The 24243-nt window shown below is 36.8% G+C and overlaps 1 protein-coding gene across 1 annotated transcript in view; it reads left to right on the top strand.

The window, feature by feature from the left end:
* Positions 1–21578, top strand: part of ERBB4 (erb-b2 receptor tyrosine kinase 4) — a 542534-nt gene extending 520956 nt beyond the window's left edge. Inside the window, exons 23-25 of the mRNA XM_023763286.1 lie at positions 16552–16599; positions 17407–17704; positions 21133–21578. Coding sequence (XP_023619054.1) covers positions 16552–16599; positions 17407–17704; positions 21133–21578 — 792 coding nt within the window. The remainder of the gene's footprint in view (positions 1–16551; positions 16600–17406; positions 17705–21132) is intronic.
* The last annotated feature ends 2665 nt before the right edge of the window (positions 21579–24243 follow it).

The following is a 24243-nucleotide window of genomic DNA, read 5'->3' as shown; positions in this document are numbered from 1 at the left end:
ATTCACCCTTGGTAGAAGTTAGAAAACGAGTAGATGAAATGGCTAAGGGGAATGAACTTGTTCTTGGTTTCAAATAGCATGATAGTGAAAGCTTCCTTTGGGCCTTCTCTATTTAGAAACTCAAGATGATGGTGTAGGCCAAAATTTAATATAACAAAGAACCCTTTATTTATTGTGCTTCCTTCCTCCCTTGTGAAGGAGGACAATTAAGCATTTTAAAAAATTTCATTTGTGGGCTGGTAAACCTGACCATATGCTTAGGATGAGCTTGCTGCTTGTTTTTGCTCTTCTCTTGACCAGAATTTTCAAGCAGGAGAATGTGAAGGTATTTCAAAGCAAATAATTCACAACCTGGTCTTGAATCAAGCTGTATTGGAAATATCTTCTCCTCCTGCATAATTCACATGCAATATGCTTTTGTATGGCAACCGACTGGATAAAATTCCTATAAGTGCCATCTGTGTGCAAATATTACTTCTAATTATGTAACTGAACAGTCAATGGGTCTGGGCTGCCTGTCACTACTTGAGGCAATTAAGCAGAGACAGGGCTGAATCATATATGAGCATTTATTCCAATACTGCAGGCAGTACAGGAGAGCACCAGGTCATCTATAAAAATCTGCTCTGCACTCCACCATAAACCAGTGCTTATATTGGGTAGAAGGACAAAGATTATATGGGAAGTAGGCACAAAGGGCAAATGGACAGTTTACAGATATGCAAAAGGGCTGGGGTCTTCAAAGGGCTTAGTGACATGCAAAGGCTGGGGTCTTCAAAGGGCTTAGTGATATGCAAAGACTGGGGTCTTCAAAGGGCTGGCAATTCTGGTTTCTGCAGCAATATTGTTAATCTTTCCATGATAATAGGCAGCTCCAAATGGGGAAGATGGGCTGCATTTCCAGGAGAGCTCCCAGGTCCCATAGGCAACTGCCAGCCAGGTTAGAATGTGCCTTTTTTAATCAGAATAAAACAGTAACAGTTAACAGAGTGTGATTATTTTTTCTTACAATTCTAGCTGGTTCCCACTATTCTATTTCTGCCCCTATCAATGGTTCTTACCTGAACTTTGGTGAATGCCAGACCTTTCACTAAGACTTTAAGAGATCAAGCCTAGGACTTACCAAAATGTCCACTTCTCATTTACTGTTTTTGCAAAATCTGGACTACTAGTTAGCTTTTAAATACTTAGATAAGAAAATTTGGGAGAAATAAGAAACAAGATACTAATACAACTGGTTGGTTATATATTTCAGGAGCTTGTTGTCCTAAAAGATGAATCAGATGAATTAAAAACAGTTTCTAAAACTCTTGGATATATGTATAAATAATAAAAACAGTAAAGCTTCCTAAGAAAGCCTGGGGAACCTAACATTAAAGACATATGGCAAGAAAGACAGCCATACTTTTCTTTGTGATTGTATTAATAAGATCAAGTATTAATATTTTCTGTTGTCAGAACATAGCTTCACCTTGGCTTAAAATCTTCCTTTAAAATAATAAGTAATAATCTGTGCTAGTGTATAATAAAGGACAAGGTGGCCTGGGAAATATACCAGAGGCCTGTCTTACCTGTGTAGTACATTTTTTGTTTGTTTGGTAGGGTAGTCCTTGGAAGAAAGCCTGGGATTTATAATATGTAGGAAAGTCTAATCTATTTTATTTTTCCCAACTCCAAATCATTAAGTTTTTTGTTTTTTTTTTCAGGTTGCAAATCTAAGCACTTTATTATAACTTAGCTACTTTCTTTTGGAGACATGTTTTTCTTACCAGTCCTTAATATGCTCATAAAATCTATAAACCGCTTCCAATATTAATTTATTAAAGAGGTGAAAGAGAAATTCTCTTTCCACCAAACAGGGTAAGAGAGTTCAAACATTTCCTGCATTACTATTTGTCTCTCTTAATGTGCCAGTTTTCCCTGAAAAATATCAGCCATCCCAGAGATGAAAAAATTTCATCTAAGCACATGTTCAGCACTGAGGATTTTTCCTTGGCCTGTTGACAATGCCTCAGCATGAATTCTGAGACATTTCTTATTAGGAGTCTGTCTGGATGCATTCAAGTGTTCAGTAGAAGTGATTCAAGAAAATCAAGGCCAACACATATTCTGCGGAAATATGAATTTCTAATGTTTGTATTTCATTGACTCTCACCATCATCTTCTAAAGAAAATGAAAGTCATGAAGATTTCATTTCAGTTTATCATAATCTCTACTGTTAGGTTGTTCAGTTAATTTATTTTAGTTGGTTAAGGATTTTATCATTGAACATTTAATATGTAACTTTCTGAGACTAAGTGGAAAAAGAGTTCTAAAGGGTCTTGCTTTGATTTACTGATGCACAAAGAAAAGCATATCATTAATTTTAATTTTCAAAGGAATGTTTTACAATGTCTTTTTGATGTAGTAATTAATACACATTCAAATAAAACTTGTAAATTATTTCCCATTATTTTATTTACTTCCATAATACCAAACACTTCTAATATTTGTTTCAAATGAAATGCAATTCTAAATTTTCAAAAAACCTCTATCACTACACATAAATATGTAGCTGAATGAACACTTTTATTCTGGTATATAAGAAAAAATAATGTTATTCTGGTATATAAGAAATGTATGCTTATTTGGATTGCAGCATTTAGTATGGTTTGTATGAATGTTGGACAAGTTAGCATCCAGCTGTATTTCCTTTAACTGACTAGAAATCGTACCATGCTGCACATGCATATAATACATTATTTTATTTTATGTAACAAGAATATGAACCTATGAAACTCATAAAGCAGGCAGGACAGACATTATTCCCATTTTACAGATGAGAACACTAAGCTTTGAGGAAAACTTATCTACAGCAGCAGAGCTGTTGGGAGGCAGTGCTTTTCCCACAAGTGCAGCTTCTTCTCTTTCTAGAGACCACACTCTATAATTTTGATTTAGAATTTCAATTACTTATAGCTATACTCTTCAGCCACGATTATCTTAAAAATGCTTTTTGAAAAATTTTAAGTGATTCTTCCTTATAGGTGTCTGTGCAATTCTCCTTGGTGTAGAAATATAGATGGGTGGTATGTACTACTTTAAAAAGATACTTGTAAGGATTTGTGTTTAATTTTATGAGCTCAAATTACATTTTCCATCTGCCTACAGGCAATTTATCCTCAAGGTCTGTCTTTCCTTTTGTCCGTAGTTAACAATTTATATTCTTCAGGCTGAAGCCTGAGCTTTCTAGACCTCCAAAGCAGTAGAAAACACAGAGATGTCTCCAGGGAGTGCTGTCATGCTCATGATAGAATCCTGAAGTTTTATAACTGGATGTGAAATGTCCATTGTATTTGGAAACATTCACTGTTGGTAGGAATACTTTTTTTTGCTATTAGAATTAATATTTCAAAGAGTGCCTCTAGATATAGTAACCAATTGATAGAAAGAGTGAGTATACTAGATGAGATGTAATATTCAGATCATTGTTTGGGGGTTCAATTTTCAACTTAGGACTTCCCTGGACTATCTGAAGAGTAAGACCTGTGTAATATATAATTTGAGGAGTGCTAAAATCCTATATTCTTTAAAACATATCTGAATGGCTCGATGGAGTCCCTGAGATTAACATCAGTAGAGACACTCTTGGGTTTAATGTATCTTCCTATGTGTCCACCCTTTGATTCGAGACCTTTACTGAACATTCACCATGCCCATGTCTCTGGCCTGTGCTAAGTATCAAGGAAGAATATGTGGACAAATTAGAGTAAGTCCTCTTCTAAGAAGGTTTAGAGTCTAAGGAAAAATGACATACTAATGAAGTAAATAAACAATTCAAATATAGTTGATAAATTATTTATATAGGGCACATAAGTTCTTGATACATTTTTTGAAGCAATAGTGAAATGTAATCACTGCAATGATAATTTTCCATGGCATAAACCTATAATGAAGGCAGATAAGCTAGAAAAAGCATTGTGGAAACAATCTTGGGCAGAGGTCTGGAGGTGAAAGAGGTAATGGACCATAGAGGTAACTGAGGGAGCCAAAGGTGAGGCTGGAGAAACTGACAAAGACAATAGCTACTAAATGCCTTCAATGTCATAAGAAATTGAGGCTTGATTTAGCCTGAGGCAATAAAGAATTATCGTTTTTAAAGCAGGAGAATGAAGTGTGAGTATTAGAGAGGAGTGAAGAGAAGGACCAAGGTTGAGGAGACCCATTGAGCAACTATTAAAATACTCTAGTTAAGAAATTATGTAATAATTAAGTTTATCACACGTGCTTATTGTTGCTAAGGAGTCCTGGTTTGCTCCTATAATCCTGGTTTAATCATTAACCGCACTTTTTTACTCTCAAAGTATTACTGTTAGAATAATAAATTATATAACACCTTAGCCACAACTGAGATAGTGTGAATGGAGAGGATGGTTGGGTTCTCAAGGTGTTAAGACGTTCGACCTTGGATGCTTAGAACGGAAGAGTAAAATAGAGGAGTCAAAGATGAAACTAAGATATTTGAGTAGTACAAGTAGTTAAGTGGTTGATGCCATTCACCAAATCAAGAAAGATAAGAGAATTAGATTTGGTGTAGGGAAAAGAGATGTTCATTTTAGTTTTGGAAATGTGACACTTGAAATGCTATGGAACATTCCAAATTGAGAAGTCAGGACAACAGTTAATTATATGGGTAAAAATTGGTATTCAGTTGTTCAATGTTATCTGATGCAGGGCCATTATGATCTACTAACACCAATATGAGAAATATTCCCGAAATTAATCAGACTAAATGGATGCCCTGTGGCCAGCTAGAGGCAATTCCCTAAAGGATAAGAGTGTAGGTAAGCGAGGACCATTTTGAAGTGAGTTACTGACTCAAAATGTTCCATCTTTGATAGGACAATAATAGATATAGTCAGATTTCCTGTAGAACTAGGGCAGCAATCAGTGGGCTCTGGAGTCTGTTAGGGATAAGTCAAGACTCATGGGCCTGCAATTGAGAAGTCAACCATGGAGAGGAAATGTTGAGATCAGACTTCACCTGCTTTAGAGTTTCACCTGGGTTGCCCTTAACTCAGTTAAGCAAACCTAATCTAGGTATTTCAAGTAGATTTTTTTCCTAGCCATAATAAACCATAAAATGTTTTTCTAATTAAGCCTATTGATTTCTGTGTGATCTTGAGAAAAAAATCACTTGCCATCTCTATTACCTTAGCTGAAAATAGAATGTGACTCAGTGATTTCTGGCATCCATGTTAGATTTAAACTGGATTCTCTTGTTTCAAGTTTATAGTTTGCCTTTTTTATATTTCTTTATGAAATTTTTAACCATTTTAGAACTTAAAGGGAAATTATTATGACTGTGGTCTTGGCTAATCTAGAATATAAATAGAAAACTAAGAAAGTATTGGTCATTTTTTTTTAATTTTAGGAAATTCCAAAGTGTTTTACAAATAGATGAAGGAGTTCTTTGTGTCTTTTCTTTTTCCTTTTTATATGCAGCAAAATGATATTTGGGGGCTTTGGGAAGAGCTTTTTTCTCTTGGGTTGCTTCCTTCAATCCGATATTCATTTTGGCTCAAAGCAGTTGTAAATACCAGCCTGTTTCTGTGAAATGTAACTGGTGTTTGCTCTGGGCTGATGGGACAGCCATGTGCTGTTTGCTCTGTCAGTAGCTGTACCCAAGTATCCACAGTATATTATTCAGATCAGCTCACACCAACCAGCTGTCCTAATTCCAGGTGGACTGTTAGAAGTCTTGCTACTTACATCAACAGCTTGTGCCACCTGGTAGCTTAAAGAGCAATAGTTAGATGAATCAGCCATTGTTACAAATTAACTTTTTATCTGGTAAACAATTTGCATAAAACTATCATAACTAAAGATATTTCCAGTCTAGTCCACACTGAAATGACATGAACACTGAAAACCTTATCTGTATTATGTTAAATTGTTTTTGCTTATTGCCAACACCTATCATATATGACACAAAATCAATTTAAATGGCAGATTTCATTTTATAAAATTTGCAATTCTATTTTATATATTATTTGTTTTCTATCTCTCACTACACAAACTATGCTCCTCGTAATTTTTACATTCTCTTAATTTAGGTTAGTTTAAAAATTTTCATTGTTATTTTGAATATACAATAAAACTTCTCGAGCTTAGATTGTTGCTAAGGGGGAGGTTAAAATATAGAATATTTTATTATTGCCTTATTATTTGCAAGTAAATAAAATGACTCCAAATAACCACTAAAGAAATACTTCTAAGTTGAACACTCTCATACATAGTGTTTTAGTGAACAAGAGTCATTTGCTGATAAATAATATCCACATGTGAAGAATGGAAAAATAAAGAAAATACAAGCTCACAAATGAGCTAACAGCCTATAAAACAAAATGTCTTAGTTTGAGTAGGTTAAATATACCTTTGCTATCTGGTTTTAAGCTGTTAATTTTCTTAGTGTGTGTATGAATACATACACATATGTATACACACACACATGTGCACATGCACACACACAAAGCCTAAAATTGTGATTTAAATGTCTTTTTAAAAATATACTTTTATTGATTTCAGAGAGGAAGGCGAAGGGAGAGAGAGATAGAAATATCAATGATGAGAGAGAACCGTTGATTGGCTGCCTCCTGCACTGAGCCACAACCCAGACATGTGGCCTGACCTAGAATCAAACGTGATCCCTGGTTCATAGGTTGACCCTCAACCACTGAGCCATGCTGGCCAGGCTAAAGTCTGTACCAGTAGTACAAAAGAAAACATACAGGCTGGGGCAAAAGTAGGTTTAGGTTTATAGTTGTGAGTACACGAAGCATAAAGTTTATTCTTGTATTATTATTTATTAATCATTGTATTATTTTCCATATGAAAGACTATAAATCTATTTTTGCCCACCCTGTATTATACTCAAGCCAAAGCATAGCATTTTAATTTCTAAAATAATGTCATTCAAATTCAGAATGTTTTCATGTTCTTGTTTCTTATTTTAAACCTGCCCTATAAATTCCTTAATTTTTAAAACTATTTCTGTAATCCCCAGACCTCCTCTCATTTTATAGTTTTAGATAGACATAAACACCATTTACCATTAAGGTAAAAAAATGCATATATCTATTTTTTAATAACTGACTTTTATAAGTAGAACTAGAGGCCCAGTGCACAAAATTTGTTTACTTGGTGGGGCGGGATCAGCCCAGCTTGTGTCCTCTTGTAATATGGGACCCCTCAGGGGATGTCTGACTGCCAGTTTAGGCCTGATCCCTGCAGTCAGACATCCGTCTTGCAATTGGGACTGCTCACTCCTACCCTCTTGCCTGCCTGCCTGCTTGCTCCTAACCACTCACATGCCTGCGTGCTCAGTGTGGGTCATAGTGACCGGCCGTTCTGGTTGTTCCAACATAATGGTCGCTTAGGCTTTTATATCTATACTAATAAAAGGATAATATGCAAATTAACCATCACTCCACAACAAAGTTGGCGGCGCCCATAGCCACAAAGATTGTGGTACCCATAGGCACAAAGATGGCGGCACCGGCAAGAGCCACAGAGCTGGGCAGAGGGTGCGAGGCTTGGCTTCCTTTGTCACCGGTGCTTGGCTTCCTTCATCGCCGCCCAAGCCAAGTCTCCCCAGGGCGATGAAGGAAGCCAAGCCTCCTGCCTGCTCTGGCCAGCTCCGGGGTGACAAAGGAAGCCAAGCCTCCCACCGTTCCGCCTGGCTCCGTGGCCACCACCCAAGGGTGACGAAGGAAGCCAAGCCTCCTGGGCCGGCCGCCGAGGGAGACATGTGGGGAGTGCAATGGGGAAACATGCGGGGAATGAGCAAGGTTCCCTGTCTGGGGGTTCCAAATCTCCTGCCAAGCCTCCTGGGCCGGCCGCCGAGGGAGACATGTGGGGAGTGCAATGGGGAAACATGCGGGGAATGAGCAAGGTTCCCTGTCTGGGGGTTCCAAATCTCCTGTTGGTTCCTTTCACCCCTGACTGGAGATATACAGGGTGTCCCACCAAAAGGTATACACACTTTGAATACCTACTAATTCCAATGGGTTTAAGCATGAAAAGAAAAACAACAATGGAGCTGTTAAAAGTGCGGGCACAAATTGGCAGTTGGACATTCCCCGGGGGGTCCCGAATTGGAGAGGGTGCAGGCCGGACTGAGGGGTCCCCCTTCCCCCTTGTGCACGATTTTCGTGCACCAGGCCTCTAGTATATAGATATTTAAATAACATACTCCCTCTCTATGGAAGGCAATCTGTTTTGTAAATAAAGTATTTTAACAAATTCTGCTTTTAATTAATCCATGTATGGACAGCTTTAACGTATAGTATTTAGTATTATTAAGGTACTAGGAGCCCAGCGCACGATTCAAAATTGCGCGCTACCGCCCACTCCCTCTCCGGCCCTTGAAGCAGCCACGGACACTGCTGATCAGGCCCTCCCCCAGTGCAGGCGCACGGAGAGCCCTGCTGCCCCACCCCCGATGCTGCACAAGCAACCTCCTGTCCAGGCGACCCGTTACGACGCCCCAGTTAATTAGCATATTTCTCTCTCTCTCTCTCTCTCTCTCTCTCTCTCTATATATATATATATATATATATATTACTTTCATCTAATAAACTTATAACCTATTGAATAAGAAAAAGTGATATCCGTCTTAAAAAGAAGCTCCATTAAATTCACTATAAAAGTATATCGATGTGTTTTTCAATTAAAAACAAATACCATAGTGGTTAAGGCCAATCCTTTCAGGTATAGTAAAAAAAAAAAATTTCTGAAAAACATAAAAAATGTGCCTCAAAAACTCTAAAACTGACTTTTTATCATTTATTAGATGCCAGTTGGAGGCTGTAAAGTGTAATGGGATGCACATAAGGTGGGGACTCAGGGAATCCTGTCTCTAGTATGGTCATTCCTGTGCCTTGAAAATTAACCTGACCTCTTAGAGCATCAGTATCTCCATCTCTCAAATTAAAGTTTAAATTCAATCATTTTATTTAAAAGTTGTATTTTCACAAGTCACCAGCCGAACATAATCTTGCCTTCCCAAACATACAACTATGTGTTGCATATAGGCTAAGATACTTCAGAGATATTCCATTTAGAAAAAGGGGAGGGGGAGTGATTACTGTACCTTGGAAAGTACATTAATGCAAAAAAAAAATTTGTAGATGTCTTTGCTTTAATCCTAATAGCATTTTACAGTATTTAACAATCAGTTTTGTGGGCTTAAGGCAAAATATTCATTTTACATACCAACAATTTGATAGTTGGAAGTGAATTTTCTCATTACCTTTTCTATTGCCCCGTTCCTCTTTCCAGAGTTAAGTGAACTGAGGGCCCAAGAGATTAAGGAATTTGTTAATGGCCACTTAGTTTCGTGGCAAAAAGTTTCAGAATACAACCCTAGAGGTAGAAGGACCTCATGTGATCACTTGTCCCAGGTCTATGGAATTTTTGTCTTCAAATTTTCCCAACCTCAATGTATTGTTCATGTACTAAGAAGTCTGCAAAAATAATGTTCATGATGTTGGATTAAAAAAAAAGCACTCAAGCAGAATGACAGACAACCTCAATCTTCACTGAAGACGTAACCAACCTACTCAAGAATTTGAACACAGTAAAGGCTAATAATTTTATTTTGATTTTTAAAAAAGATATTGCAATTGAACTAGACATTCTTAAGAATAAGTTTAAAATTTAGGGGAAAAAGCCATTCCATCTTTTATTGGAAAGAACTGCTGGGAAGTCTTTAAGAAAACCTAAAAGTGCTTAAAATTCATCCTTAAAGTTCTAGCTGAATGTGTTAATTAGCAGGTAAGTGAAGGTTCAAATATCACAACAGGCTGTGAAAAGAAATATAACAGGCAAGAGAAAGTTGCCAGAAACCAGCAAACAAAAAATGTTTCAAACTCACACCAGGGTTAAGAGATATAAATTCCATGTGATTACTAATCTCAAGAATGGTGACAAAATTCTTACTGCTTATCTTGAATGAAGCTAAGGAATGTTGGCACTAATATGAAATCATATTTTTATACCTTTTCTACTTTGACTATACTTTTTTTTTACTTCATCAAATAATATGAGCAGAGATTTAAAACAGAAAAGTATAAAGTGAGGAATTTTCACCTTCATTTTGTTGACTCATTTAGCCATGAATGTTTTAAAGGGGAATATGCTCTTGTTCTATGATATTTGGAAAGGGTTAGGAATGGCTGCCTGGGGACACAATAGCTTACTTATTTTTGGTGAAGCAGGTAAAGGAATTTATTGACTAATCCCTGGACTAGGAACTAAATTATAAGCAAGAATGCTGCCATAGAAAATTGTGCTCTCCAGTTATTCAAACCATTTCCCACTCTGGGTGGGTGGCTTAATAGGTTGGAGCCTTGTCCTTACACCAAAAGGTTGTGGGTTCTTCACGGCAGGGCACATACCTAGGTTGCAGGTTGGATCCCCAGTTGGGGCACATACAGGAGGCAACCTGTCTTGTCACGATGTTTCTCTTACACAGCAATTTCTCTCTCTCTCTCTCTCTCTCTCTGACTCTCTCTCTCTCTCTCCCTTCCTCTCTCTAAAATCAATAAACATATCCTTGGGTGAGGATAAAAAAAATTCCTCCTGCTCAGGGTTGATTTTGCTCTTGGCAAGATAGGTAAATGTGTGTGTGTGTACACACATATATAAAGAGTGTCCCAAAAAATGTATACACATTTTAATAGCTGATAGCTCAATTTTGTAAATGAAATGTATTTTAATAAACCCTGCATTTATAATTATTCAAAGTGTGTGTATACATTTTTGGTATGTATATATATATATATATATATATATATATATATATCACTATGATTTTAGATCAATAAGAAAAAACTGTTAGGAAAGAATATTTTTCATATATATAAATTTTAATATATGTCTCCTATCAGCACTTAACATTCTTCTTATAGTTTCCTTTTCAGCTTAAATCCTATAGTTAGTTAAAATGCAAATAAGCTCAAGGGGCCAGGCTGTGAAGCATTATCAGGATTTTATAGCTAAGGCTAGTGAGTTTTTAAAAAATTTTCCTTGAGATTATTTTTTCCCAAAAAAGAAAAACCATGACAACTTACCTGACAGAAGACTTCAGGTACTATTCAGGGACAAAGGGGGGTCAAGGAGAAAATAGAAAAGTCAAAATCTACATGTGGCATAATGAGAGGGTGATAGATTCACATAGCCACCCGCTGCTGTGTGTACATGGGAAGAACTTTTAACTTCCCTGATCCTCAGTTTTCTTATCTGTAAAAGGGGAGTCATAGGTTTTCATCATGATAGTGACCTTAAAACTTTATAAACATTAATAACACCGAAAATTGTCTGTAGCATATGGTAGGCACATGATATGTGTTAGTTTCCCTTCCCATTTATCAGTTTTCTTAAGAGAAGTCATTTATTCATCTATGAAACAGAATGGACATTATAACTAAGGAGACTTCAAGAACAGACTTAAAGTGGAATTATTAATGTTTATAAAAGGCACCATGTCGCCATAACTTTTAAATCCATTGACTCCCATTTATATTTACTGATACCTTTCCTACCTTTCCTTTATTAAAAATAATTTTCAGAAATAGGGTGGATGAGACATCTGAGAAAAATTAAATGTTTTAGGGTTAGTGAAAAAAGGATAAGAGCCCAAGTTAATTTCTGCAGCTGGATCATTAGGTCATTATTAGCTTCTTGTTTATTTCTTGCAATATTATATCATTATTATATTTTTATATATCATTAATATTAATTTACTTACTTTTGTCTGTAGAGTAAAAGCCTAGTTTCTGTTAAAAAGAAATCAGTGTTCTACATAATTAAACCAAATAAATAAATAAATACATTAATAAATAAACACAAATAGACAAAAGACATTTGTGAAATATATGCATTTGGATATAGTATATGTGTGTGTATGAGTGTGTGTGTGTGTGTGTGTGTGTGTGTGTGTGTAAGCCAGCTGCCTAGATTCAATAAGCTTACCCCAGTCCTTACTGTGTTTTGTATATGGCCACATTTTGGGTTTTTTTTCTAATTGTCCTATGAAAAATGAAGATTCTAAATCTAGATGTCTCAAATATTCTTATGTTGAACTCAGTAGGGCAAAAGATAGAGCCATGAATCAGGAATTGTACATAAGGCCAACAACAATAAATCCATCAGCTATCTGGCCTGAGAAAATGTAAAAATGCCCATCGGAAGTTAAGAATATATGTCAGAGAGGATAAAATAGAGAACCCTTAAAAGTTACTACATGGGTAGTGTCTATGTAATAAATTAGTAGTGATGCATTAGCAACATCTTACAGAGACACATGCTATTTTAGTTAAAAGGATTGGAGGGTTTCTTGGCCTTAGAAACTTTAATCCTATAGTTAATATTGATAGAAACAATTATCTGAAAATTTTAAAAAACTGGCTCTCATTAAGAACATGCTTAATTTAGATGGAAGTCAGGCATTAAGCTTGTGCTTTTGTTTGTTTTGTGAGTAGATAGATTTGTATGATATGTATTTTTAAAATCATAAGGCACAGTTCATCTGGTTAACAATTCAAAATTTTCCAAGAACAATATTAAATAATACAACATTTTAATTAAAACAATAAATACGGGAAACACAGTGCATGTAATAACACAGGTTCAAATCTTGATCATTCGACTAAAAAGTAAATTTTAGGACATGATGTATGTAAAAGTGCTTTTCACACTGTATTTCATATATGCTGACATTCGCCTTCTCTATACCCTCTGGCATTTGAGTCCGAGTTAATCATACAATGTCCCAGTGACATGGCAACAAAATTAAATTGAATTCTCTCCATCACCCTTACAAATACCCCACCAGGAAAAAAAAATTCTCCCTATCACCTGCCCGTTTATAACCCACCTCCACTGTCTCCACGTTGCTCACAGTAACTCCCCACACCAGCTAATTGAACAGATGCGCCCAGGCTGCTTCCTGAAGGCCTGCAAGGCTGGGCTTTGATGGACAGCGGAAAGTGGCACAACGGAAAAACAAAAGCCTTTCACTGAGGGCGCCGCTTTGTTCTGGGCAGAACGTTAAGGTCACTCCAGCTCATTCTGACGGTGGGGATCTTAATTTCTACTCAACCAATTTACTTGCAGCTGTCATTCTTTCCGCTGTTAAAGTTCAGCTCTTCAAGTGTGGGGGGTTGGGGGGCGGGAGGTGGCAGGCAATGAGAAGAGCTTACTGCACAAACTAAAAACAGCAAAAAGCAAGTAAAATCTGGCTTGGCTCTCAAGTACAAGAAGTTATTTTCAAAGCCCATAAATTATGACATAGCGATTAACATGTAATTTAAATATATTTAAACAACAATTATATCACATTCCCAGCCCAGCTAATTGGCCTCACAGATGTTCCCTTGTAGCTGCACTGCCCTTCCAGGGGGAAATGAATGAGGTGCTTTTCATCATGGAAAATAGAAAAGAGAAAAAAGGGGAAAAATGGAAGCACAAACATAAAAAGCAGCCAATAACCCTAAAGAACAATGAATGCTAAAGGGGCTTTGCTTAGCATTTTTTTCTATTTTAATGTAACAAAAAGCATTTAAAAGTAGCAAAAGCATGAAGACGCTCCTGTTCCTGTGATGGTATCTGGCAGTCTATCCAGATGGAGTTGGCAGGTTGTTCACAGAAAGACTTCTCAGGGCAGGGACAGTGGATGCATTCTAGCAGGACAGCGCCTCACTTCCTGTGTCTGAACAGACTACGGTGAGGGCTCGGTATTGTTAGTATGACGCCTTTACCACTGAAGGTGGTCTGGCCCAGATCATGAAAATAGATAATAAAGTATTTCCTGATGAAGAATCAAGGCTGTTTCCTCAGTGTGATTCCGATCAAACATCACCTAGTACAGCAACTCTTGCAAAGTAAAAAGTGAAAGGGACACTGGTAATTACTAATATTTTGTTATACCTTATCTACCGATCTGTAATCATGTAATTGAAATAAATCCACTGCTGCCTTATTTTCTTCTCGCCATTTCTTCTAATAATCTCAGGTAATGTGTGATAGTACAGTGTAAATTCCAAAAGGCCAGTGACCATGTGTTTCTTAGCGCATTGTGATACCTCTAGCATCTCCCACCATTCCTGTGCTTATATTTTAGAGAATTAATAAATCTTTGTTAAATGCGTGTGAAATGATGAGGGTTTAATGATAAGGTAAAACCAAGGGTTGTAATACAATAGAGTTCCACCAGGCAATTGTATTTCTCATACCATCCATCTATTTTGTATATCACTGGACTATACACAAAATTCCTTTCTCAAATTATATAAACAATATATCTGATTTCATATCTTTCTAAAAGTTAGCAAAAAATACCTATATTTAAAGTAATGTAGAACAGGTAAGCATTTTCAAATGCCTTTTTGATGAGTAGCTTTGGCATTTTAATTGTTTGACTTTAAAAATCCGATTTAGCAGATGTGAATATTTAAATTTTATATATTCTCTCTATATGTGCAGAGCTTTCGAAGTTCAGTTATAAACATTAACTTACTTTGTCTGCACTAAGAATGAGGTAGAGAGGCCAAGAATGAAAATGAGGATCTGAGGTGTTTCATGACTGGCCACATCACCTGTAATTGGGACTGTAACTCATAAGGCGATCTGTCTACTTAATGTGGAATACCACCTTCTAGGCATTACATTTTAATTATACCTCTAACTTTCCATGCCTTTTAATGTGTCTTTAAGTTTTGTTATCAGAGAAGGGAAGAAATAAATATTTTCTATGCCATCATGTAAGGGACTAAGTTGTGGGGAAAGTTCAAATGTAAACTCTGCATAACTCACAGGTTTATAACTTGCCCCTTTGCTAGTCCAACAGACTAAGTTAAAGGAATTGTACTATCCAGTAGTTACTAATTACATTAAACAGCTCACCTCCATGAGACCATATTCTTCTTAGATTGTTTTGTGAATCTCTAAATGGTAAAAAAAAAAAAAAAAATTGACCTGGAATAATAGTTAGCTATATTTCATTGATGTTGCAAGATGTTGTTGTCTTTGAGGTTTAGTTTAGTTGTCTTTGTTCATTAAAAGACACATTGTAGAGAATACAAGCTTTATCAAATCAACTGTTTTTATTTTCTCAGTTATCTCCAGTGCCTAGCCACATAGACAGTAGGTTCTCAACAATGTGTTTAATGACTACATTTCTATATGTAAGTTTTTGTTAAGAAACAGAGTTGGTATTTGTACAACCCCCTCTACTTACCCTAAGGAACATTGTCTTTAATGTTTTATTTTATTTTTATATCTACTTTGACTTAGCCCATAGGCTGGATGGTTTATTGAACTATAAGAAAATAGATATTTTTGCTATTGTTTTTTAAAATGTTTTTATTGATTTTAGAGAGAGAGGAAGGGAAAGAGAGATAGAAACATCAATGAGAGAGAAACATTGATTGGTTGCCTCCTGCATACCCTTACTGGGGATGGAGCCCACAACCCAGGCTTGTGCTCTGACCAGGAATCAAACCAGTAACCTCCTGGGGCATGCATGGGAGGACACTTAAGCCACTGAGCCACACCGTCCAGAGCTTGTTTTGTGTTGTTGTTGTTGTTTTTTAACTGCAATTTGATTTTACTGGTTCTAAATAAATGAAAATAAAGTAAATAAAGCAGTTTCTAGGAAATAAATTAATTTCCTAAAATTTTCTGCTGTTTCTTAGCTTTTAAAAAAATAAGACTGAGCACTAGCCGGTTTGGCTTAGTGGATAGAGCATCGACCTGTGGACTGAAGGGTCCGAGGTTCGATTCCAGTCAAGGGCACATGCCCCGGTTGTGGGTTTTGGGCTCGATCCCCAGTAGGGGGCGTGCAGGAGACAGTAGATCAATGATTCTTTCTCATCATTGATGTTTCTCTCCCTTCCTCTCTGAAATCAATGAAAATATATTTTAAAAGTAAATAAATAAATTAAATTAAAGTTAAACAGTAACTTAAAAAAAAGAAGAAGAAATTGACCCATTGCCGAAATGGTGAAAAATATATGTAAGTTGTTAGAAAGAAAAAACAATATTCCAGGCAAATCAAAATCCACTTCTATCTGCTTTGAGAAAAAATGCCTTCTTATAAGGGAAAAGTTAATGGCTATGGTATGAGGCCATTTCAGTTATTTAACATTAATGAAGCAAACTCTTCCTTGTTTAAAATTACAGTTAATCATTCACTGTTTTTCCCTTTCTCCTAGGGCTAATCAGAGGAATAATCATTGTCCACTTAATTTTTAATCCATTTAAAAATTTTACTTTTTATACATAATTTTCCTATCTAGGGACTGAGTTAAAATATTTAATCTCCTCAAAACACACCAATAAACTTGCTTGTAGTCAAAGTGCATAGAATTTTACCCTTTAGCAAACTTCACTGTTGTGCATGGTTTCCTCTCTGGTTCATACGACTCGTGTGGCTTTTCTTTTTCTTTCTTTTTTTCATTCATATTACCTCTTATTATATCCATCATTCCATTTTTCTTTCCTATTAGAGTGAAATTGGACACAGCCCTCCTCCCGCCTACACCCCCATGTCAGGAGTAAGTATTTCACAATCGACCTTCATCTTTTAGGATTTTTGGTCTTTGCTTACCATGTCTCCTCTCTCTTGTCTCCCTATAATTTCCTCATTTTGCCTTTGCCAACAGTAAGTTAAGCATTTGCTGTAGATTGTGAAGCAGCCTTTTTTAGATATCTATTATTATTTCAGTAGATAATCCAAAATGGAGATCTTATGCATCAACAGTAGCTTTTGATTTTTACCTGGGCTCATAAGTTATATCTCTAGTGAGGAGGTTATCTTGACTAGCATGATGATAGGCCGTGTGCTAAAAAGTGAGAAACTCTCCAGTTAGGTACTGGAGACTCACAGTCATAGTAACTACAGAGTAGAATGCAGTAAGGAAACATCGCCACTCAAATGGCACCAATGTGCTTCCGTTCTTAATGGCAACTGCCTATAATTAACTAGGTTGCTATATGTCATGAAAATTCACTTTGAATTTTCTATCAAAAACAGGCAATTGGGGGGGGGGAAATGTGAACTATGTTTATTAGATCATATGGTGGTAGGTGCTTCGTAATATTAAGAGATCATATATAGTTCCAAATTGTTTTCCATGACTTAAATTTTTAAGAAAAATTGGAATTTTAGGTGTGATTAGTCTGTAACTGAATGCCATTAGCCACTAGGGGAAATAAGGTAAATTAAAAGAACCAACCAATCAAAAATCAAACCTGACATGTTTCTGAAAGACGAGCTTCCATATCCTTTAGCTTTTCACATTCATTTTTTGCAACTCTTCCTAACAGTAACTGTTGTCTGAATGTGTCTCTACTATTGACAGAACCAATTTGTGTACCGAGATGGGGGTTTTGCCGCAGAACAGGGAGTGCCCGTGCCCTACAGAGCCACGACCAGCACCATCCCAGAAGCTCCCGCTGCTCAGGGGGCCGCAGCCGAGATGTTTGATGACGCCTGCTGCAATGGCACCCTACGCAAGCCAGTGGCACCCCATGTCCAAGAAGATAGCAGCACCCAGAGGTACAGTGCCGACCCCACAGTGTTTGCCCCGGAACGGAGCCCAAGAGGAGAGCTGGATGAGGAAGGCTACATGACCCCTATGCGAGACAAACCCAAACAAGGTACAAACACGATGTTCAGAAATGATTGACGTTCTACATTCACATCCATCAAAATAGGCAAAGTGTAGCAGGGGTATGGCCAAAGCTCTGGACTCTGCATCGTCTGTGACCCAGAAACAGACCCGGCTGCTGCCATCCAGGCTGTACTGTCTGAACCAGCAGCAGCCGAGGCAGTGATGGCTTTTTAGAAATCAGAGTCTCAGGCCCTGCCTGCATACGAGCCTGAATTTTAACAAGATCCCCAGGTAGTTTTTAACATGGTCAAGCCTGAGAAACACTAACCTAAACATATCCTTATTGAAATATTTGAATGAGGTAGCATATCACAAGAGTTCAGAACCACTGTTTTATTGGACTTATCATAAAGACTGGGATTGTTGGCAAAAGCGTCCGAAGATTTTAATGGCACCAGTAAAAGATTCGGTGGATCATTTAAAATGGTGTCATTTAAGTGACCTAGTTTATTGCAGAAAATTATGATTTCTTCTGACACATTTCAAAAATTAAAGTTCTAGCCCTGCATATACTTACACATATATCATTCCACCTTGAAAATATCCATACTTTGTGGTTTCATAAAGCACCATAGTAGCTCCCTCTTATCTACTGTTTTGTTTTCCATGTTTTTAGTTACCCATGGTGAACCACAGTCTAAAACGATCAAAGGGAAAATGGCGGAAATAAACAGTTTATGTTTTAAAGTGTGTGCTATTCTGAGTCGTGTGATGAAGTCTCCGGCCACCCTGCTCTGTCCCACCCAGGATGTGTGTCCATGTTGTGTATACTCTTGGCTCATTGATCACTTAGTAACCATCTAGGTTTTCACATGGATCAACTGTATCACAGTGATGGTGCTCAAGCAATCCCTTACTTACTTAATCATTTCTACAAAGTGCAAGAGTAGAAAGGCTGGCAAGTTGGATGCCAAAGAAAAGTCATAAAGTGCTTCCTGTAAGTGAGAAGTTATGTATCTATAGGGAAAAATCAGTATAAATAGGGTTTCGTACTATCCACACTTGCATCTGTACTATTCACTCTTTCAGGCATCCACTGGGGGTCTTGGGACATATCTCCCATGGATGAGGGGGGACTAGTATGCAGTGTTAGCGGTGGAAATGTTAAACACCCAAATCCATTCTGAAAAAGCCTCTTTCCTTCTACATTAAAAGCATCACAAAAAGAAAATAGATGGTTGTTATTCAAAACTGATGATCCTGTCTCAGCATCTTCAGTGTCAACAGCAAACTGTATTTTAAGACTCTGTATGAGGGCCCATTATGTCCTGTAATATTGGCTATATTTACTTTTATAAAATGTGAAATGCACATTGTAAATAGCATATATGTGTGTATATATATATATATATATATACACACACCTAGGTATATAGAAGAACTTATTTTATATGATGTTTATATTGTAATATATGAAGTTTATAGTAACCCAGTAGTGACACAAATGGAGGCTTTCAGAGGCTTTGGCAGATCCCCCTGAAAGTAGAATATTCTCTGGGAAGATTCTCAACTCTGCCACGGAGTTACTCCTCTATGTATAACCACATAGTTGGTTACATGGTTTGCATTAGGATAATAAGTAGATTGTATTGAGAAAAGGTAACAAAAATCTTCAATGGGAAAGGCAAAGGTATAGGCTCACTGTAGAACATCCCCAGATTCTGCCTCTGAATACTAAGAGACCAGGTTTCTGTAGAAGGAATGTTTAGTTCTCAAAGACTAGAGCATTTTACCTGTGGTCGGCAAACTGTGGCTCATGAGCCACATGCGGCTCTTTGGCCCCTTGAGTACCGAGATGGGGGCGCATATAGTGCGATTGAAACTTCGTGGCCCATGCGCAGAAGTCGGTTTTCAGCCTGGGTGAGTCTATTTTGAAGAAGTACTGTTATAGTTGGCTCTGTTGACTAATGAGTTTGCCAACCACTTGATAGACATTCCTATGCTTTTAATGAAGAAGTTCAGAAATCTGGGGGGAAAAACAATTTCTGGCTCCCTTTTAGGTTTATTCATATATTTTTCTTAAAATGACAGTAGCTTTGAGCCCCTTTCAAATTAAAACATTTTATCAAAGGTAAAGTTCACCACACTCCTATAGGGGCAATAATGAAAACAGTGCAGAAGAACAAGAGGATTACTCAGGAGGAGTTAGAAGGTCTGAAGTCTAGTTCATTGCTAATTGGATCCTTCATACATTATTGAATTTCTGTTTTCTGCCTATAAAGCTGGAAAAATACAGCTTGCACCTCTTTTTTCACAGGATTGATGCAGGATGAAATGAGAGTACCTTGTACGTTACTGAACTGTAATCCATGTAGTATATGATGATGAGATATTCATTACCATGCTAAATACTTAAGTACATCCATAGACCTATATCCAGAGGAAAATAACCCTGAGTTGATGAGATTTTTTCTCTACATGTCAAACTAAGTATGGGGGATACAAAGTTTATTTCAGAATGTTGGCATCTCAGCAAAGTAAGAATAGCTAAAGTGTCTTTTTTTTGTGTATATAAAAGACAAGACAAAAATATGTCTGTATATTCAGATACATGTCTATATATATAGTCATAATATAGAGAAATTAAGCTTGAGGAGAGCAACATTAATTAGCACCATTTTTTTTTAAAAAAATTCTGGGCCAGTACCTATTTTAGATCAATTTATTAGATTAAATCACACAAAATAGCCACTAATGGATCATTTCCAACCTACATAATAGTGATATTTTATATGATTCAAACTAATAGTTTGCTATTTTGTGATTATCATTAGCCACTGGAAATTGTTATACTTTATTGTTAAGCATAGGTATTGGCAAGCAAGTCACTTTAGAAGCATGTTAGATGTCTACCAGGTTTGTTTTAGGAGTTGAATTTTTCTTCTTAGATGTTTCTCTTCCTATGGATAAAGCTTTCTGGAAAACATCTATAATCAAATCCTTGTTACTATACAGACACCACAGTAAACCTCACTTGCTAAAAATGCTATTCTTTCACTTCATCTATTGATCTTGGAGTAGAATTCAGCTTATATTTATTTTTCAATATCCTTTAAAAAATTCTGATTTCTCAGTACTTAAAGGCTATTTAACCCTTATAGGTTGTCTCATCTTCCAACATAAGTTTGGATAACTGGCTCCATATGTAGGAGAGACGAATGCAATTAGAGGGAAAAAGAACAATCTAGGCGACAGAAACACTGATACCAGCCCTGCAGGCGTCTTCTTTTGTCCTTATCATTTTTGACCCATTTACTCTTTTTTTATATGACAGCAGTAATCAACAAAATAGTTTTGTGAGAATTCCTGGCTTTATTGTTCTAAACAAAGAAGCTAACCGTTCTGTATTAACATTGGCTCTGATTAACATTTTCCAGGTAGCAGATGTTAACTGATATTTTCGTATTCCGTCAGAATATCTGAACCCTGTCGAGGAGAACCCTTTTGTTTCTCGGAGAAAAAACGGAGACCTTCAAGCTTTGGATAATCCCGAATACCACAATGCTTCCACTGGTCCACCCAAGGCAGAGGATGAGTATGTGAATGAGCCACTGTACCTCAACACCTTTGCCAACACGCTGGGGAATGCCGAGTACCTGAAGAACACCGTACTGTCTGTGCCGGAGAAGGCCAAGAAAGCGTTCGACAACCCTGACTACTGGAACCACAGCCTGCCCCCCCGGAGCACCTTTCAGCACCCAGACTACCTGCAGGAGTACAGCACAAAATATTTTTATAAACAAAATGGACGGATCCGGCCTATCGTGGCAGAGAATCCCGAATACCTCTCCGAGTTCTCGTTGAAGCCAGGCACTGTGCTGCCTCCTCCACCCTACAGACACCGGAATACTGTGGTGTAAACTCAACAGTGGTTTTAAGGTGGAAAGACATGCCCGCTCCAATTTCCCTGCCACCTCTCTTTCTCTTACGGTCTCCCTTCTACTCCCAAGGCCAGTAGTTTTGAAACTTCCCAGGGGAAGCTGTAGAGATGCAATGATAGTTATGTGCTTATCTAACTTGAACATTAGAAGGAAGGACTGAAAGAGAAAGACAGGAAAAACCACACTGTTTCTTCATTTCTCTGCATGGGTTGGTCAGGCGACAGAACCAGCAAAGGCAAGGCAATACTGCCTGCTGTCAAACAAGTTTTCAATTTTTTTTTCTTTTTTCAAATTTCTATTTTTTTTTAAATGCGGAGTCTTGAAAGACCCATGCTATCTGTTCCTGTCTACAGGAACTGATGTGTACAGTTTCAGCATCCCTGAAAGCCCTAATAACCTTTACATTAGAATAAGTAAAAGATAACCTTTTCTATAATATGTAATATAACAGAGTGAGAATCCAAATTTCTTTCTCCCACTGTTTCTATCCTGACAAGCAAGCGTGGCTAACTCAGCTTTCATTTCTGAATCTACATCAGAGTTATAACTAGTAATTTTGTTTGGAGGGCTTTCTTGTGTGTTTTTTTTATTATTTTATTTTCCTTTTTGTTTTTGCTTTGCTCTAGTCCTTCATATTACTACTTTCTCCCCTATTTTTGGCTTTAATTTCTAATTGCAAAGATTTTTTATGCATTGCTATAAATTATCAGAATTTTAAAAAGGAAGTGGAATGGCCACTATTTTAAATATATTGTCTTTAAAATTAGAAAGGGAGGCCAAGATGTTAGTCAAATATAGCATCAAATCTCACTTTTTTTTTGAGTTTACACTATTGAACATGTACCACCCCCATTCCTTTTCATCCTTCAATGTTTTCTTCTCCTCCATAAATGACAGTACTTGATGGGCAGTTGGTAATTTTTTAAAAAGAAGGGAAACTAAGAGACAGTTCTGTGTGGTTCATGAAAACTACTGATATTTTCAGGGGTGATCCAATGGGGAATCCATTGAACTGGAAGAAACACACTGGATTGGGTATGTCTACCTGGAAGATACTCAGAAATGTAGTTTGCACTTAAACTATAATTTTATTTGTTCTCTTTCCGAACTCCATTTTGGATTTTGAATGAAGCAATATGGAAGCAACCAGCAAAATAGCTAATTTAAGCACATTTTTTAAAAAGTGCTTAAAGAAAGAAAGACTATGGAAATACCAAACCAAGCAAATTAGGACTTTGGAACAGTATCCAGGGATTATGATGACAGGGACAGCACGTTATCTACATGTGATATCACATTTGCTACGCAAGGAAAGTTGTTCCAGTTTGTATACTGAATATTAAGAAATGCAAGTAACGATGGGCTTGAATTCTATGGAATTTCTAGTATGAGACTCTATTTATAATAAGGGGAAGGTAACTCTTTGCACATAAATTGGTATAACAAAAAAAGAAATACAAGCATTCACAGCTTATAGATAGATCCTTGGGGCAAAAATTGTAAATAAACCTGAAAAATATTCTCATGTAATTATTTTAATATCCCACATACTAATCTTTTGATACTTTATATAATAACTCCTTTCCTCAAACACAGCATCCTAGTAATAGGACCATCTTTATTATGTATTGTTTCAAGAGAATACCTGCTGAGTTAATATGATTAATGGGAACAAATGGTAGGAATGAGTCTCCAGAAAAAGGGAACCTCAGATCAGTTATTAGGAGAATTGGATATGTCTCTCTTTTCTAAGAAAATCCATCCCAGGTCATTTGGATTTAATTTTTTTTTCTAATGTTGACATAGTGGGATCAAATTTGACTCTATTATAAGAAGCAATTAGACTAAAAATCTCCAAATGGTAAAACAGAGAATTTAGAGGGGAGAATGCAAAAGGAAAAAAAATCTAGGTTTCTACTTGTTTTGAAAATGTAAATCCATTAATACCTTCAAGTTATTTTTTCAATTAATATTTATTTAGAGTCTCTTAAAAGCACTGTGTTATGTGGGAAATACTGAGATAAATGTAATATTATTCCTAACTTAAACATTTTAGTCTAGATTTATTTGGGATGACACTTGAATTTCTTCATAAATTTAAAGAATAAGATTGCATGAACTTTTTGTGAGTAGTCATAAAATCAGCTGTTAGTTAAAAGATCTCTAGTGAAGTCATTTGAGACACAAATGAAAGATCCTACAAGTTACTAAAATATACAAATAGGATAGTTTCAACGCTATCATCTAAGCACAAACCGGTCTAGAAGGATGTTGCATCACTGGCCTATTGGCCTGCCTGGATCCAACTTGACCATTAAATCAGCAGTCAATGTTGGTCTTTGGCCAAGAACCTTGGGGGCATTGGGATCAGTTTCGTTCTACGTTTTGAAAAGGGGGGTAAGCTACAAGAGCGAGGAAAAGCAAGGAAGGGGTTTCTGAGATACTTTCTAATAAAGTTCAACCGTAAATTTCCCAAGAATAATTCAGGCGCCACAGCATGACAGCTTAGAGCACTCTCACCCATTCAGAGGAGTCTGCAGGAAAAGGGGACCTCACATCAGTACTTATGAAAATTTAAATATAAGCCTCCAACTTCTGGATAAATCTGTACCAACTCAGCATTGACAGCACCCTTGTTGGATAC

The sequence above is a fragment of the Myotis lucifugus genome, unplaced genomic scaffold (genome assembly GCF_000147115.1).
Source record: "Myotis lucifugus unplaced genomic scaffold, Myoluc2.0 scaffold_3, whole genome shotgun sequence".
NCBI classification, from domain to species: domain Eukaryota; kingdom Metazoa; phylum Chordata; class Mammalia; order Chiroptera; family Vespertilionidae; genus Myotis; species Myotis lucifugus.
This window is presented reverse-complemented; position numbering and strand designations above follow the sequence as displayed.